Here is an 18,377-nt window from a genome sequence, read left to right on the forward strand (position 1 = left end):
AAAAATGTATGTGGTACAGGGGCTGGAATGAGGTCCAGGGTCACTAAAGACCCGATGTATGCATTAAAGGGCTAACAATAACTATAGTAACCTAACCATGAATATTAAGGCAGATCCTAGCCTATGGTTTGGCTACCATGGTAATCTTTTGTAAGGTTGTAAATGAATTGACACATGCTGAAACACAGTTTCAAAGACTGAGCGATAAACATTGATTCACTTTACGTCTTTAAGAAAACAATAAAAAAAAAAAAAAAAAAAAAAAAATGTAAACACAGGTCAACACCCATCAGCTAACAAGTTTTCAGTTCACAGTCTCTTGATCAGTGTTAGACTATAAACCCTCAGTAGCAAAGTTGCACTAGTGTTATGGAGATGCAAAGACCATTACCAGCATGTGAATTTGCAGATCACAGCAAATAAACACTAAAACTCTGATGGAAGATGATACCACGGCCTGACGGAGGATGGCAATGCAGAGAGAGTATAAGGGGGTGGGGGTGGGTGTTGTTTGCAGGTTGTTGTGGTTTGGGAATTACCTAGACAACAAGTGATTGTCAGGACATTTAAACTCACGTCCCTCCCCCGCATCTTCTCTTTGGGGGTGGAGGGGAAATGCCTGGTTCGTCTAGGAGCAAGGTGTCAAGCCCTCCCCCCATTGTCAGCCACAGATATCAGAGCTAAATTGCCACCAGAACCAGCACATCCCATCTCCTTTCTGGCCTGGTGCATGTAGTGACTGGAAGAGGCGCATTCCCTCCATGCCAGAGCAGACCCCCCATTCTCATTGTCGTCCACTCAAACGTACCCCTCGAGGTGTTTATGGGTCAGTCCACAGGATGTTCGGCCCATTGGGAGATCAAAGGATTCCCTGCTCAGATAAATGTGGTGTAACTGTGACCTCTTCAACTCTAATACGAGTTTAACACGTCAGAACAGGAGGGAATGAAAGGCTGAGACTTCTCAGAGAGAAAGAGGGACTTGATTTGAGAAAGAAAAGGACATATAAAACCTTCATTTAAGAATGTTTGTTTAGGAGTGGAAATGAATTAAATAAAATATGAAAGTAAAAAAGAAAAAAAAAATCTGAGATCACTAGTGAAAATGCTTTCTATTTTGCATTTTTCTGATTTAAAATAAATGTTTCCATTACAAATTATAATTTTGTAAAAAGCTATACAAAATAGACATTTTTCTTTAATGACAGCATGCACTTAAGCTAGCATGGACTATACAAGTTTGTGCAAAACCTGATGATCCACGTTATCCCAGAAAACATTTAGAAGAGCTTCTTGTGTTTCAATGGAAGTAAAATTTCTTCTTCATTTTATACCTTTTGTATTTTACATTTGTCAAAATTTTAAATATGTTTATTTCCACATTTAATAAACTACTTTAAATCTAAATCTTTCCTTGACATATAGACTTTGAAATGGAAAGTAAAAATTCAAGTCAATTCATCCAGACTTATATATTTAATTAAAAGAAACCGCATACATGCACATAATAACATTACTCACACAAATAGGAAGGCTGTGAAACACTGAAGCACAGAAGACAAGTCAAGTCCCAAGTCTGAGTTCAACAGAGAATAGTTGTTTACATCTCTTTTGAAGCTGACATTAATTTGAACTGAACTTAGGCTTTGATGTTAGTACAACGTAATTCAATCTGCTTGACAACATAGTTCCTGCAAATAGTACTCGTGGAGCAATTTAGTCGTAAACGTTTAGTAAAAAAAAAAAAAAAAAAAAAACACATTCTCTTATGGCTTCAGTTTCCCAACAAAAATCAAAGTTGATCATCATTTGATCTTCAAGACCATGCCCATAAAACAGACTGTAACATAGTGCAAGGATTTATGCATGTGCAGCGGGGGTTTACCGGGAATACAGTGAAAAATAATACAATGTTTTCAAGAATCTCCTCCTTCACAAAGATACAGTAATAGGTTCTCAAGTGGCAGTGTTTGAACTATGCGTGATCCTAGTGCAGTGATACAGAGGACAGTGGTATTATTCAGTGTATAGGCCTGTGTACTTTGTGCTTCCCTTTGCTTCTCTGCTGACTTTGCTATCCAATGCAGAGCAGCAGATTTAAAGGGATAGTTCACCCAAAAAATTACAATTCTTTTATCATTTACTCACCCTCATGCCATCCCAGATGTCCACTTTTATACAATCTCCACTTTCACATTATTTCACATTCTGAAAGTGGAGATTTATAGTAAAAAAGGATTTAAGCCTTAATTCGTTTCTCACCCACACCTATCATATCGCTTCTGAAGACATGGATTTAACCACTGGAGTCTTATAAATTACTTTTATGATGCCTTTGTGATTTTTTTGTGCTTCAAATGTCTGGTCACCATTCACTTGCATTGTATTGGCCTACAGAGCTGAGATATTCTTCTAAAAATTCTGTTTGTGTTCTGCACAAAAAAGAAAGTCATACACATCTGGGATGGCATGAGGGTGAGTAAATGATGAGAACATTTTCATTCCTGGGTGAACTATCCCTATAATGACACTATCTCAGAAAAGCCAGGAAAATGTGTCCTCGGCTTTTTCACTCGCTCAGTAGGGCCGAATACCCATGTGTCTCACAGACACAACTCACACAGCACAGCCTTTAAAACATTCAGTGCATCAAGAGAAAAAAAAACATCCAGACAAAATTCCAATGATAACAGAGAGTTTGCCCCAGCCAACAGACACATTCACATGACAATTCAGATTAGCTGGTGTTTGTTTCACATAGTACAAATAGTTCCATGATTAAATAAAGCACACAGTAGTTGAGGCACTTTAAAAAGAGTTAAAGAGAGGTAAAAGATGGATAAAAGGTACAAGAAGTGCCCTGAAAGTGCCCTGAAGTATTTTGGACTTTCTGTTAATAGGAATAATCATTTACGCACCCCCATCTCGTTCCAAACCTCTATGACTTCTTAGGAACACAAAATGCGTTTTTTGGAGAATATCCTGGCAGCTTATTTCCATTTATTTAAAGTGAATGGAGACTGGTCCAAAAAGCACCATTAAAGTACTCATGTGCTATATCCCAAATCTTCTGAAGCCACAGGATAGCTTTGTGTGAGGAACAGACTGAAATTTAAGTCATTATCCACACAAAGCTATTGCCTGGTTTCAGAATATTTGGACTACTTTCATGATACTTTAATGGTGCTTTTTGTAATTTTGGAGCATGAAAGCCAAGCTACTTTTCATTTAAAAAAAAAATCACCTTTTGTGTTCCACAGAAAAAGTAAAACAGGTTTGGAATGACATGAGGGTGAGTGAATTATGATAGAGTTTTAATTTTTTGGTGAATATTCACTATAACTTCAAATAAAGTGGCATGCAAGCATGTGCCAAACCATGCATCATGACCATGATATGAAAAGAAGCCAAAAGCAGACACCATGGCTTGATCTGTTGTCATACCATGTTTAATTTCCACCCGTGAAATAGGAAGCTGTGCCCTACAGTGGAAGATTGTCTTAGGAGAGATAAATGGTTAAGAGGATTTTTCTAATTGTGTGAGTGTTGGTGTGAATCCCTCAAAGCATTGACAGGGAAGGCACTTCCTTTATATAACATCCAACAGGATATGAAAGATTTACAATGTGCAGGAGAGTCAATGAGGTGTGCCAATTTTCATCAGTAGCAACTAAATCCAGTGATTAGATACTAGAAATCATGTTATATAATCATGAATAAATTTACTTTGTTTTTCTTTTAAGGCACCAGATAAAATGAATCAAGTCTCAAGTCTTAGGCAGGGCTCAAAGCGCATTATTACAAAACAGCTAAAGGTACAGTTACATTTTTTTAACTTCGTCATTATTTATTCACCCTCATGTCGTTCCAAACCTGTATGCAGTCTTTTTTTCCCAGTGGAACACAAAAGTAGAATTTTTCATAAAAATCTTTCCATAAAATAAAACTTTATAGTGACTACATCTGCAAAGCTCCACAGAGGACAAAAACACCACTGAAGTAGTCCATATGATTTCAAAGACTTGAAACATACCATGCAAAATTACATAGAAAGCACTTATGGTGCTTTTTTGAGCTTGACAGATGTGGTTACTATGAAATGTCATTGTATGCGCGAAGACTTAAAAATGAACCTTTTATGTTTCACGCAAAAAATAACAGCATAAAGGTTTAAAACGACATGACGGTGAGTAAATGATGATCAAACTTTCATTTTTGGGTGAACTATTCCTTTAGAAAAGCTTGTTCCAATTTAGGTGTCACATTATTGCGTTACACAATGCATCTGCAAATAGCCACACAAAAATCACATGCTACATAAACCCACAACCACATATACTATATATACACATACACCCAGCTAAAATGTTGATGCCTGTCCGACAGAAATTTCTGGCTTTATAGACAACATTGCGCAATATAAGAAAGTTTTCAAGTTTCCGACAAAGTACCAGTGTTGCACTGCCAACCATAACATGATTGGCAAAGCAAAAGCGAATATCTGCATAGGAAGATCGACTATACTATAAAACGGCTCAGGTGATGCAGTTTTGTCACTCAGTGACAGAGATCAGTCCATCACTCTGAGCTACAGTGCCTTGGACTCCAGCCACTGAGAAGGCAGTCTGTGATTCACAGGACAGAACATACTGCTTTTAAGAAGTTCAAGTTCAGCCCTACAACATTAGTTAAGACTGACGACAGGCTGTCAGGTGACTGTCTGATTGAAATGATTAAAAATCTTTGGAATGTTTGTTTGTTAAAAGCAGTATAAATCATTGCATTTTTAAAGAAGAACGTTTTTGATCCCTTTTCATAGAAAAAAGTGCAGGTTTGGATATTCATAACTTGTGTTCCCTTTATGCTCTCTTGTTCCCAAGCTCGCTGTTTTAGAACAGCTCTGTCCATTCCTGGATGAGCGTTGCAGGACCTGTGATGGTGATTCGCGTCTCTTCTGCAGGTAAAGGTTTTGCTGAAGGCACGTGAAGAGTGAGTGCTACACTCATTTCCCAGCAGGTTCAACAGGGTTGTACTCTGTCTCTCCTGAGGACACTTGGGAGATTCTGCGTGTGGAGCCCCACAGTCGACGAGAAAACTGCCCTGACCGTACCTGAAGATAGACAAAGATTTAAAAATAGGGCTGTCAATTGATTACAATTTTCGGATATAATCAAATTGAACGCAAATAAAAGCCCAACAATTTAGATACTTCGAAGACTATAATTCAATGCAATATTTTGGCAGATGAGTTATGGCTTGAACAGACACAAAAAGTGACTGTGGAAATTAATATATTGTTGTTATATTTCCAAATCATTGAACATATGTCTATCACTGGCCTACAGTCCACAGCAATCCATTTTGTAGTTAAGTTTGCCAATCTGGCAAACCGAGGAAGACTTACGGCCCAGCACACTCATGGCAAAGTGCTTCTTTGCTCTTCGTTCAGAGCCAAAAAGAAGTTAGAAACAGCTGAGCAACGACATACTGTTTTGCGAACATTCAGACACCGGTCACACCGATAGAGGAGGCATTTAGAAGTACATTACAATACGAGGATGCTCAAGACTACATGTAAAAAATCAATTAATATGACATTGAAATCTGTTATCAATGGCTTTATGCCTCATTCTAGGAGTAGAATTCACATGCGGTCAGTAAAGCAGTTTTAACCACTCAATGATGATTTAAAGTAATTATATATATATATATATGCAGTTGATAATGTGTAATTTGTAATACCTTCTGCATTCATGACACTAATGTGCTAACCCGCTATCCGCGGCCATAATATACGGCGGTTAAACTCAGTTATTGCAATTTATGATGACACTGATTCTACTGAAAAGATGGGTGTACAAAAGAGTGTTAATGGGTAGAATACAGACAAAATAAGGATGATCAGCATATCTTACATTGGACAGATGTGTAAATGGCTGCAGATGGCACATGAGTGAATGGGTGCTTGAGAGTATTTGAGTAGATTTTATTCCTTTTTTAGACTAATAAAAAAAAAAAAAAAAAAAAAAAATCGCATGACATGTTCATGGTAAATGTGTCTACATGAACGATCGTACAGATGTAGGTAAGTTTGCACCAACATGCTAATAACTCTACATGCCAATGTGTTCATGTTGACTGATCTTAAATGACTGAACAGGAATCAGCTGTCGAACTTAAACGTAGGTGGAGCTCCAGGTCACACCTACCGATGACGTGGACCAATGGCAGTAAGAAGGTGTTTAGCAGCTGGTAAGAATTAACCACCGAAACGAACGCAAAAACACATTAGTTTTGGGCAGATTTTGTACTAAATGACGTCACACCCATTCGTTCTTTGATTTCGTAGGAAGTGTGCGGAGGTCTTCAGGGGCTTTTCACACAAGAATGTGTTTTCAAATTTAACATGTCTCAAAACACTCGCATTCTGTTGCGCTCTGTCAAGCTGTTTTTAAATGAACTTTATTGAAAATTAACAATAAAATATAACAAATGTCAGACATCTTCAACAAGTGGAAGTGATCATTGAAATTTGTTTGGCCTTTTTTCCACATTTCTTTATAGGATACAAGCACACACATGAAGACACCTCGTAAAGACGCTCATTTCGGACAACCTTTCAAAAGAATCATAACGTCTTGTCTAAGAGGATCTAAAACAAATTCAAGTGAGCTTTAGACATAACCCAGCACATATTTAGTAACTACAATGCTTATTTATCACTATAAATGGATTCATAAGTTTACAAAAATGAAACGTCACATTTATAAACCAATTACTTCTTTCACCCACTTTATTAGAGGTCACGTTTATTCTTTCAATCAACCACTAAAACGCATGCTGGAGTTTGGGATATCAAAGTCAGCGAAGCCTGGATCTATGTTGCCTGGCTCTATGAAGCCAAGTAGTCTGGATGTGATGCAATGGACATGCCTTGATGCCTTCCTACAGCCTACGAAGGCAGCATTTTTCAGCTTTTGGACGCAGCCTTTCTCTCATTCACTCACCTCCTCGGGTTTTCCTGCTCCTACCACGATGAGTTTGCCATCCTCCAGACCCACCAGAATATGACTGCTCTCTTTAGTGACAGACACACAGCACACAGGGACCTTCAGGGCCAAGGGTGCCACAGCTAGGTTCAAGCTGCACACAAACAGACACTTGGGAATGAGCAGTCAACATGGTCACAGCTGCTAAAGATTTACTGAGATGACAATGGATTGATCAAGAAAGCTTGTACTACAATGATTAAGAAAAGCCAAAGAATACAGAATGATCATGCAGGTCAATCTAATCTGTTATTTGTGTATTTACCTGTATAAGTCTCGAATGTGGAGGTTTCCCTGTTGTGTGCCCACAATGAGGTAATCAGGCACCAGGTGCAATGCTGAGACCTTCTCATCCAAGGTTACAGATGCAAGTAGAGTGCCATTTACAGAATACACGTGCAGTGCATACTTCTCCTACAGACAGTAAATCATAAATACATTAATGGATCTACATAGAAAAACTGTGACAAATCCCAAACTATATTACTGCATGCAAAAGAGCAGTATGTGAATATGATATGTGCAAGATATTTCCTCTTTTACACTTTTTCGTGAGATTATTCACCGTCACTTTCAGAATTATATCTCTTTTTAAAATGATCCGTTTTCATTTAGCCAGTAGAAAGTGTTTAGTGACCGCAGTCAATCAGCACCTTTCCAGCAGAGCGCCCCTCCATAACTGTCTGTGCCACTATGTGACCTTCCATGCCAACCTCCAGTTGTGCCACAGGGGCAAGAATGCAGCTCTCACAGGGCGGTCGCAGCGTCCGCAGGTACTGCCCACGACGCACACTGTGTACGATTACTGTGCCATCCTGAGCATTAGAAAGAAAGCGATAGAGAGTAAAGATCAGGGCTCATAACCAAAAGGTTGCATGTTCGAATCCTGAAACCATGCAATTCATGATCCATTACTATATGACAAAAAGAGTGAAGAAATGGGAAGAGAAACCTCTGATGGCAATGCAATAAAATTCAACCAATCAGCCTACTGGAAGTTTAACAAGAAGTTGGTTGATTCTGATTTAGACTGACCTTTGACCCTGAGATTGCCATGTCCAACTCAGTGCTGATGGCGACACATGTGACCTCCTGATCATGTCCACTAAGCACCTGCACTGGCCGTGGAGACAGACCACTAGAGAAACCACCCTACAGGTAAAAGAAAAAACATTATACTCTGATACAATCGCTAGATTTATTACATAATCATACACACTCACAGTTACTGATATACAGTTATTAATACTGTAAAGTCTGAACTAACAGACTTGGAGCAAACCTGTTGTAGGACTTGCCACACCATGCAGGTGGTGTCCCGGGAGCCAGAGATGAGGTAGATACCACAGAGGTCCAAAGCCAGACATGTCACAACATCTATATAACAAAGAAATGCACATTAAATAGCCTTCATGACATTTATTCAAAATTATATGAAATATATAGTGTTTCCAAACCAAAAAATGTATAATGTTTTTTAAAGACTATACATTTCTGTGACTTCCAGGCCTGCAAATAATAATTTCTAATTCCCTAATATTTCTATGTATTCCATGACTGTGGAAAATCAGGCATTCTGCACAATCCCATCTTCAAAAGAGTTCCAAACTATACATCTTCCAAGTGGGAGCTGTTCATTGGCAGCATTTTCAGAACGCCTGATACTTTTGCTTGCTGAAACAGCTTGTCTGTCAATACCAATTTTGCTTCAGTTTTAGCAACTTTCAATTCAATAAACATCTCTCTGATTTATTTGACAGCAGCTCATTTTATTTTGGATTTAGCTCAACTCTTTTCACACCACAAGCACATTCATATTCCTGCAGCTACCTCTTGGCTTTGTCAATCTATTTTAATACGTCTGTGTCAGACAGACGTCTCTCACCTATGTGACGACAGATCCTCCCCACCAGCTTGGCCTTGCCTAACATAGTGACCCGGAGACTGCAGTCCCAGTGCCCCCCACTGAACAGCAGACGCCCGTCACTGGACACCACCAGCACCTGGGACCCAATGTCCACCCCTGGGGAGAACGGCCCGCTTAGGAACCGTTGAGTCCTAAAAACAGATCAAACAAAATGTTAGTATCAACAATCAGGACTTGATAAATAAAAACAGTGGGAGACCATCTGAAGTCATTTTGTTTACTTTAATAAAGAAATACATTTTTTCCTATTGTGTCTTTTACAAACAATGTGTCTCTCAATGTGACAGTGTGTTTTTATTACATTAATTAGAATGAGATTTTTTGCATCATAATAGCGAGTGCAAAACTTTTTCACATTAAAGTAATGAAGTAACAAGTATAACACTTTTTCACATTACAGTAATTAGAATAAGATTTGAGAAAGGAATTATTTCATTAAGGAGTATAAAACTTTTCCAAACAGTAAAGAGAATGTGATTTTTTCACATTACAGTAACAAGTATAACACTTTTTCACATTACAGTCATGAGAATGAGATTGAGGCATTACAGAATTGTGTATAAAACTTTTTCATATTACAGTAATAAGAATGAGATTTTGTGGCATTGCAGTAACAAGTATAAAATGTTTTCACATTACAGTCATGAGAATGAGATTTTTTCGCATTACAATAATAATGACATGTTTTCGCATTACATTAATGAGTATGCAGTTCATATTACAGTAATGAGAATGATATTTTGTGGCATTGCAGTAACAAGTATAAAAGGTTTTCACATTAAAGTAATGAGAATTTTTTTTTGTATTACAGTAAATATAAATACAATGAAAATAAATATATATATATATATATTTTTTTTTTTTTTTTGGATAACTAATGAGAATGAGATTTTTTTCACATCACAAAAATGATTTCAGAAGCAAAAATGCTATTTTTTGCATTACCGTATCAAGTTTGCAATTTTTTCGCATTACAGTAGCAAGAACTATTTTTTCCGCATTAGAGTAACTGAAGAGATGATAAAAATAGATTTAGCATTTTCTCAATGCAAATCATAGTTTCTAATTTTCTTCTTTTGATTTTGGGGTGAAATATGAGACATATCTTGAGAGTATTTGTCCAACCAACAATCAGATTTTGTCAAGCAAAAACAACAGGAGAACATTTGAAATAGATCAATATTTTGTTTTTCAGCAGACAGCTCATAAATAACAAGAAATGCTTGGCAACAAACTAGCTGTAACTATAAAATACTTGATTTTACTGAAAAACATTCATAGAGAATAAAACAGCCAAACCACCAGAGCTGAAATTTGAAGGACTGCTGTTTATATATTACTATAAAGCCTTTGCTTGTTTGTCCATGGACCCATGTTGTCACCATTACACAACTTTCTGCCTAATCAAAACCTCTTGCCTTCAAAACAATGACATCACTGTCAAAAAGGTCTCTGTGCATGATTATACAATTTGTGCTTATACATGTGTTTATAGATATTCTTAACGGAAAACAATACATATTTTTTTTTTTTGTGTTGAAACTTACTTTGGATTGCTCACAGTGGGGTCTCTGGTAAAGGTGAAGTAATTAGCTATGTTCTTGTCATATGGCAGCCAGCTATGAGTGCCTATCATTCCATTAGCATTCACTGTAACCTTCATTAGAAACAGGACAAATGTCTTAGGTTATGAAGTCCATTTATTAAATCTGATTCACATGTCTACATCTGCTCTGCAACATGCATATGATGTTCTGTCTGTGTGATTAGTTCTGGTCGTCTTCAGATACTAGTAATATGTGCTGTATGGAAAATCGAACAAAACTTACCAGTATATCAGAGCCTGGGATAATAAATGAGCGGGTTTGATTTCTGGGAACCACGGCTTGCACTAATGGCAGACCATCACTCACCACCTACACAAACCAATCCAGATACAAATAAAAGCATGAAAAACAATCACAACAATCATGATTTCACAGATACTGTAGCAAGTTTCTTCACAATCCAATTCAATCCATCAGTTTGAAGTACTCAAAAACGGCACATAATTCAGTTCCAATAATGGTCCAAAACAAAAATAATTCAATACGTTGATAAAAAAGACCTTACCTCCTTGAAAGATCTGAGTTTATTAAGTTGATCAAAAAGGTTGGGGGGCAGTAGGTCGAGACGGGCCTGCCGCCTGAATGCGTTCTCTGCTGACATACGGGGAGGGTGGGGCTCCTAAACAATACAGAGACAGAGAGGTTTTAATTTAGTTGTGCCATTTTACCTGCAATGCATTGCAACATCACAGGTACACAATAACCGCTTCCTCTCTAAGAGGAAACATGCAATGGATGCTGATTAGAAATCTATTCGAGATCCCACCTTAAGAAGCTGACAGGGCGTCTGGCCAAAGTTGCTGATGATGCCCTCCAGAGCCTTCCGCTCTGTCTCATTAGCTATGGCATCCAGATCCACTGCACCTGAGAATCAAGACGAAACATTCAGTCTTTTTCTCCATGCAGCAACAAGTTCAAGCCAATATTACTTTAAGAATGTTCAACAATTTATGCAATTTCATTTTTGGTATGTTAAAAGTGAGGTGTGTAAATCTCTGCGCCACCAAATGGAAATGCAAGAATAATGAGATGTTTTTCTGAACATTCAGACAGACAGCCCACCCCAAACTCAAGCTATCGGATGAACCAATGTTACTATGTTGGACTGGTCGGGATGTTCAAATAAAAAGAGCAATGTTTTGATTGCACCACAGAGTACACGTTTACAATTTCTGGAGGAATCAACCACAGAATGGCTCTGCATATTAAACTGGAATAGGAGAAAGTATTTTAATATTGAAAAAAATGACACACTTTTTTAGGTTTTAAGTGTCTCTGTAAAGAGGTCAGTAGTCTTTTACCTTCATAGGTGCAGTAGTAGAAGACATTGAGAGCCTCCACTGCTTCTGGTCCTCGCTGCTTATAACCAAATATAAGATCTATCCACTTGTGCAGGTGAGCCGACACATGCTCACTCTCCTTTAAACACACATGCACATATATACATATGGAGAGTGGCTCTTTTAATGAATCAGTCAAAAAGACTCAGAAGACTCAGTTTTCTTCAATTTAATAAATTAATTAATTGGTTACTGACTTAACATCTGTTTCACTGACTGGATGTTGCATGAAAATGTACACATTCACAAAAGAGTTTTATTGTTGAAAATGTAGTAATTAAAAAAAAGACAAAAAAAAAAAATGTGGAGCCTGTATTTATAATGCATTATAAGGGCATTCTTAACGCATTATAGTCTATGCATAATCACCTTATAATATCTTGTATTGTCTCATGAATAATTGTAACAACAGTTATAATATAATATAATACTTGGCTGTTTATGGTTATAACTTTTAAGATTACAATGCATTATAACACACGATCAACATCACGGTTTATCCACAATTATTTTAAGTTAGAATGTATTATAGGTCTCATATTTTAACATTGTTTATTTAAGATCAAAACCTGCACAATATCTTCCTACAACTTATGAGTGGTCTTTTACCGCTTTAAGTCAAATGGCATATGCAATGTCTTCTTGTAAACATCCAAAAGGCTTCACAATATGGTCATAATCATTTATAAGTGGTCTTTGTCTGCTTTAAATAAAGTAATAAAAGCTAGAGTAGGTCTTCTTTTAAACAGACATAAGATATTTTGAAGTGGTTGTAAGACACATTTGCTTTGAACATTTTTATTGTAATACTTAGGAAATAAAATATTTCATAAAATCAACAGCACCACATAACATTATTTCAGATGTTAAAGAGTTGTCAGCTTAAACTTGATCACATTAAAATGAACACTGACCTCAGAGGAAACACTAAAAAATAACAGCTAACAGCAGTAACAGCTCTACTAAAGGCTAGGCACTGGCACTGTAAATTATGGATATTTACTCATTTGCGTTCTGAGAATGTACAAAGTCACAAGAATGTTTATAATGATTATGCATACATTATAATGCGTTAAGAATACCCTTATAATGCATAATAAATACAGGTTTCATCGTGTGTTAAATGCATCGTAATCTTAAAAGATATAACCACAAATAGGTAAGTATTATATCATATTATAACTGTTGTTATAATAATTTATGAGACAAAACAACATATTATAAGGTTTATTATAAGGCATTGTGAACACCCTTCTGATGCATTATAAATACATGCTTCATAGAAAGTGTTACAATTTTTAATTTGTATTTATTTATTTTTACAAATGTTAGCAAAATTAGTATTATTCTGTTTAGTATGTTAGGACCAATTATGAATTAATGAAAAACAGAACTGTGTAAGAAACACTCAACAATATTTAAGTGCATTGTAATTGTGCATAGTGTGCATTCCATTACCAAGGCTTTGCGGTGTTTTCTGATAAAATCTTCACGTGAAGATGCCCAGGGTGGAAGCAACACATCGTTCACCATGTCCTGATTCATCTGCAGGCAGCCCAGATCAAACCCTGCACATGCACACACATCACATAGGCAACAATGCACTAAACATAATTCAGCGGCAGCATGGTTTTCATTAAGAAAAGCTTGAACTTATAGAAAAGCTTCATAGAGGCATACTGACCATTCATGTTCTGCAGGAACTCTGGGAAGTAGAAGAACTCTGGGATGAGCTCCTTCACATCTGCTGGACTCTCCATGCGGGCCTGCCATGCTGCTGCCACCGAATGAAACTGCCTATCAGCACAATCAAACCTACACACACATACACGCACAATCACACAAATAAGAGCAGCCCAATAGACTTACACCTGAAAACGTACTGTGCGTTACCACTTGAAAACCATCAGGTACACAACACTGCAACCTAGTGGTTGATCCTAGATTAAACGGCAATGCATTTGCATTATATACACACTCGTGGCACTGATGGCATTTTCAGATCAAAAAGGGATGCCAACAAACATGTCATTTTCTTTACAATAAAGACCTTTTCACATTTCTGGTTTGGATCACGGATGTAAACTACAGTGGGGTAATCATTTATAGAGGCACATAGGAGTCCATAGCAAATATTCCAACAGCAAAAGAAAAAATCCACTATTAAAAATTCATACATTAATAAACTAAATAAAATATAATAAAAATTATCAGCATATTTTAAAGTTTAGGTAAAATATTAATAAATGTATGCTTTATAAAAAGTACAAAACCCAAACAATCCTGGTATAATTTCACTCTGTACTTGTATGTGTGTTTGAGACTTACTTGCCACTCTGGAGCTGTATATGTAATGAGGTGAAAGGCTCGGTGCGGATCATGTAGTGCATGACACCGGCAGCATTAGAGTAGTGTGTGCCATAGTGGAACTTATCAATAGTGCCTGTGGGGTCCTCAAAACTCTCATACCTGATCAAACAACAACACATTCAGCCAATCAGATGAAAGACACAACATTCAACATAACAAACTTTATTCATAAAAGATCTGACTCTTATAAACTATAAATGACAATTACAAAATAATAATTTCAATGAAATAGTGATTAATGAATCATGTTGATATCAGCTTTAGGTATTATTCCCCATTTGTAAAAATTTTGTTATTTTGGTTTGAAGGGATAATTCACCCAAAAAGGACAATTCTGTCATTATTTGCTCACCCTAACATTTCTCCAAACCCGTATGACTTTCTTGACAGCCTGGAGTCACTGTTTAGTGTATTGCAACAAGCTGTGAGAAGATTTAAAAATTTTTTTCTTTGTGTTCCACAGAAGTAAGAAATTCTTACAGGTTTGGAGTGACATTAGGGTGAGTAACAATGATAAAATTATCATTTTTGGGTGAACTATCCCTTTAACAAGTTATTTTTTGATCACAAGCAGCTTAGCATAATCTGAAAATTGAATTCTGCAGGTCTCACTTCTCCCTGACGTTCTGTGCATGGCGAGAGTTGACAACACCGATGGGTTTGGACAGATCTCTGAAGACTGCTGCGTCATCCAGATCCAATTCCTGAGATGTGTAGTCACACAACACCCAAGGGAACTGAAAACACACATTTATGGGCCATGAATATACAGAAAATGAAGAAAAAAAGAACTTATCCAGTAACCCCTGTCAACTAAACACCAGCTCTGTGTTCACTCACCACTGGGTACTGCGATAAATCGTTGTATGTGCGACCAGCAATGGTGTTGAGCTGCATCAGATACTCAAAATTGGAGATCTCTCTGCAAACCCATCTCTGCAACAGAAACACAAATGAGGACATTCATAAACACATGATACATTTGCACATTTTGTATTTGTTGGGCTTTATCACTTATTTTATTGATAGAGACAGGAAAATCATGGAGAAAGAGAGAGAGAGATTAGAAATGGGATCAAGACACAAACCAGGCCAGATTTAAACCAGCATATTCCTTATGAGTACCAAGACACTACATATCTGGACTGTGCACTAACCAAAGGCTTTCCATGTTATATTTGTGAGCATTTTCTCTTTAATTCACCAAAACAAAGGAAAATAGTGGGCTATGTGTTTTGTTTTATATCTGACGTACATGAGTAAGGTTGGAGGCTTTCAAGAGCTCCTGAGGAGAGCGAGATCCAAAGTAGAACAGGTTGGGTGGTCGGAGACCCAGGATCCTGGAGTAGACCTTGTTCCGCACCTATGGTAGAAGCCACGAACACACACATATACTATAAACACATACTAAGACTTCAGAATCAATGTTAAAGGTAAAGCGTGTAATTTTTCCTATGTTTTTTTTTTTTCTGTCTCTTATCTAGCTTAAAGGAATAGTTCACCCAATAATGAAAATGATCTTATTATTTACTCACCCTCATGCCATCTAAGATGTGTATGACATTCTTTCTTCTGCAGAATATTTCAGCTCTGTGGTGCAAGTGAATGGTGGCCAGAACTTTGAAGGTCAAACAAAAAGCACATAAAGGCAGCATAAAAGACTCCAATGGTTAAATCCATGTCTTCTGAAGCAATATGATAGGTGTGGGTGTGAAACAGATCAATATTTAAGCCCTTTTTTTACTATTAATCTCCACTTTCACATTCTTCTTTTGCTTTTTTGCCGATTTGCATTCTTCGTGCATATCGCCACCTACTGGGCAGGGAGGAGAATTTATAGTAAAAAGGACTTAAATATTGATCTGTTTCTCACCAACACCTTTCATATCACTTCAGAAGACTGGATTTAACCACTGCAGCCATATGGATTATTTTTATGCTGCCTTTATGTCCTTTTTTGGAGCTTCTTAGTTCTGGCCACCATTCACTTGCATTGTATAGAACAACAGAGCTGAGATGTTCTTCTAAAAATCTTTGTTTGTGTTCTGCAGAAGAAAGAAAGTCATACACATCTGGGATGTAATGAGGGTGAGTAAATGATGAGGGAATTTTCATTTTTGGGTGAACCATCCCTTTAAGAGTAACACTGGCACAACCAATGACTTGAGCGTGGGGTAGAACTATCTGTTTGGTGAAAGGGCCATTCAATGGCAGACAAGGGAGTGTTCAGGAAATCTGTTTGAAAACTGAGTTTATTTCTGCAATTTCCTTTGGTGCTGCTAGTTGTGCAAAATTTACACACTTCTCCTTTAAGTGTGAAGAATGGTAGCTTCTCTAACAGTGCAACAGTTTGAATCAATCTAGCTCACCCCCTTCCTGAAGTTGACGAAGTAGTGTGCCTGGTCAATGAAGAACAGCTCGAGTGCTGATCTCCGTAGGTTGTAGCGCCTCAGATGAACCTCCCTGAGCTGTGACAAAGGCCTCTTGAAATCAAACCCTATACCTGCAGGACAAGCGGTCCAGAGCAAAATTTGTCACAATCGAAAATCATATCACATCCTTACACATGAATTATAATAAGATTGAATGGAGGATCAATGAGACAAACAGTTAACACGGCACAATATACACCTTGACAACGTTACAAATTTTGGAGTTAAATAACAAAATATGATGACAAATGTCACATCACATTGGGTGCAAGTTGTCACTCTGCTGTAACACACACCTTCCTCTGTCTCCTCTTTTTCACTGTTGCCATCATAGAAATACAGGTGGTGTGTTGTGACCTCTAGACGACCTGGTACCACGGCAACAATGGTGATGAGCTCACACTCCTCAGAGAGCACCAGCTTCTCTTTCTGGCTCTCCTCCTCACCCTCCTCCACCCTGCACACACAATCACACCCTGATTAAGACACATTCTGACAAAAGTTATTTTGGCCCACCAAAACGATTCTCACTAAATTTTGTGCAAGAAAGTTACCTGAATGAATTAATTAACCCCAAGAAATGTTAACTTCAAACAGTGAATCATTTCTTAAAGGTGCACTAAGCAGTACATTTTGTTTACGTTTCACTGGCTTTGAAGGATTCCTCTAAACAACAAATATGACAGCATTAGCATCTCTGCTGCCCCCACCAGCTCTGGAGCAAGCATGTGATGGTACAAGAGATTGACCAGTGTGCAACATAAGTTCTCTGGAAAAAGTCGCTGGAAAGTGTTTGAGGTAAGTTTGTGTTAATGTTTTGTTCATTAACGATTTCTTGAGCTAAAAGACCATCAACATCTCAAAAACAGCGGGGCCCTTACGTATAATAATCTAAACACTGATATAATATTGGTAGCCTTCTAAAGAAATACTATTCATTTCCTTAGGTGTAAAAATTTTTAAGTTCACCTTTAATCTTTGGTGTGAGAGATGACTTTGTAAACACAAAAAACTTAAATGTTTAAGGTTTTAAAGTAGGATACTCACTGGTCAAGGAAAACAAAGTCCTCATCCTCTAGCTTATCATCCTCCATGTCACTAACTTTGGCTTCCTTGGCAACAGCGAGGGGAAGCTCAGTCGAGCTGCGAGGGCTGTCAGCTCCTGCCAATTACAGAAATAATAACAGTAATAATAATAATAAAAACTCAATACATAAACATTAACATTGTAAGAACAAAGACTGTGAGTGCCAAGATCAAGTGGACAAAAATGATTTTGAAAAGTATTTTTTTGAAAAAAAAAAAAAAAAAGCAAGCATGTCCTTATTATTTAAAGTTTTCATCAATATGACAATATGAATATTACTCCCTCTTATTTTTTTTTTAATAATAAGAAAGAAAACGATCAATTAGTAAGTAGTTGTTAACTGATACTTTTATCTAAATCAACTAACAGTACAGTCATTACATGAACAATCCCCCTATATCAACCTGAGATTAAAGGAATGTTCCAGGTTCAGTACAAGTTAAACTCAATCGTCAGCATTTGTGGCATAATGTTGATTACCACAAACATTTATTTTGAATCATGTCCACCTTTTCTTTAAAAGAAAGCAAAAAACCAGTCTCTGTGACAGCTGTAGACTTTGTAAA

General features: G+C 37.2%; 1 protein-coding gene across 2 annotated transcripts in view; it reads right to left on the reverse strand.

Annotated features, from left to right (window-relative positions):
• Positions 1-1,462: 1,462 nt before the first annotated feature.
• LOC127452800 (neurobeachin-like protein 2) overlaps positions 1,463-18,377 on the reverse strand; it is an 88,558-nt gene continuing 71,643 nt past the window's right edge. For both annotated transcript variants that reach the window (XM_051718521.1, XM_051718522.1), the window contains exons 34-54: positions 17,772-17,886; positions 17,021-17,181; positions 16,662-16,795; positions 15,548-15,655; positions 15,133-15,228; positions 14,905-15,029; positions 14,251-14,391; positions 13,607-13,737; positions 13,381-13,490; positions 11,884-12,001; positions 11,349-11,446; positions 11,088-11,201; positions 10,805-10,891; positions 10,523-10,632; positions 8,934-9,106; positions 8,331-8,425; positions 8,084-8,200; positions 7,702-7,863; positions 7,314-7,462; positions 7,007-7,142; positions 1,463-5,109 (exon numbers count right to left, since the gene is read on the reverse strand). In XM_051718521.1, coding sequence (XP_051574481.1) covers positions 5,002-5,109; positions 7,007-7,142; positions 7,314-7,462; positions 7,702-7,863; positions 8,084-8,200; positions 8,331-8,425; positions 8,934-9,106; positions 10,523-10,632; positions 10,805-10,891; positions 11,088-11,201; positions 11,349-11,446; positions 11,884-12,001; positions 13,381-13,490; positions 13,607-13,737; positions 14,251-14,391; positions 14,905-15,029; positions 15,133-15,228; positions 15,548-15,655; positions 16,662-16,795; positions 17,021-17,181; positions 17,772-17,886 — 2,588 coding nt within the window. In that variant the 3' untranslated portion in view covers positions 1,463-5,001. The remainder of the gene's footprint in view (positions 5,110-7,006; positions 7,143-7,313; positions 7,463-7,701; positions 7,864-8,083; positions 8,201-8,330; positions 8,426-8,933; positions 9,107-10,522; positions 10,633-10,804; positions 10,892-11,087; positions 11,202-11,348; positions 11,447-11,883; positions 12,002-13,380; positions 13,491-13,606; positions 13,738-14,250; positions 14,392-14,904; positions 15,030-15,132; positions 15,229-15,547; positions 15,656-16,661; positions 16,796-17,020; positions 17,182-17,771; positions 17,887-18,377) is intronic.

Source organism: Myxocyprinus asiaticus, chromosome 15 (assembly GCF_019703515.2).
Source record: "Myxocyprinus asiaticus isolate MX2 ecotype Aquarium Trade chromosome 15, UBuf_Myxa_2, whole genome shotgun sequence".
Classification (NCBI taxonomy): Eukaryota; Metazoa; Chordata; class Actinopteri; order Cypriniformes; family Catostomidae; genus Myxocyprinus; species Myxocyprinus asiaticus.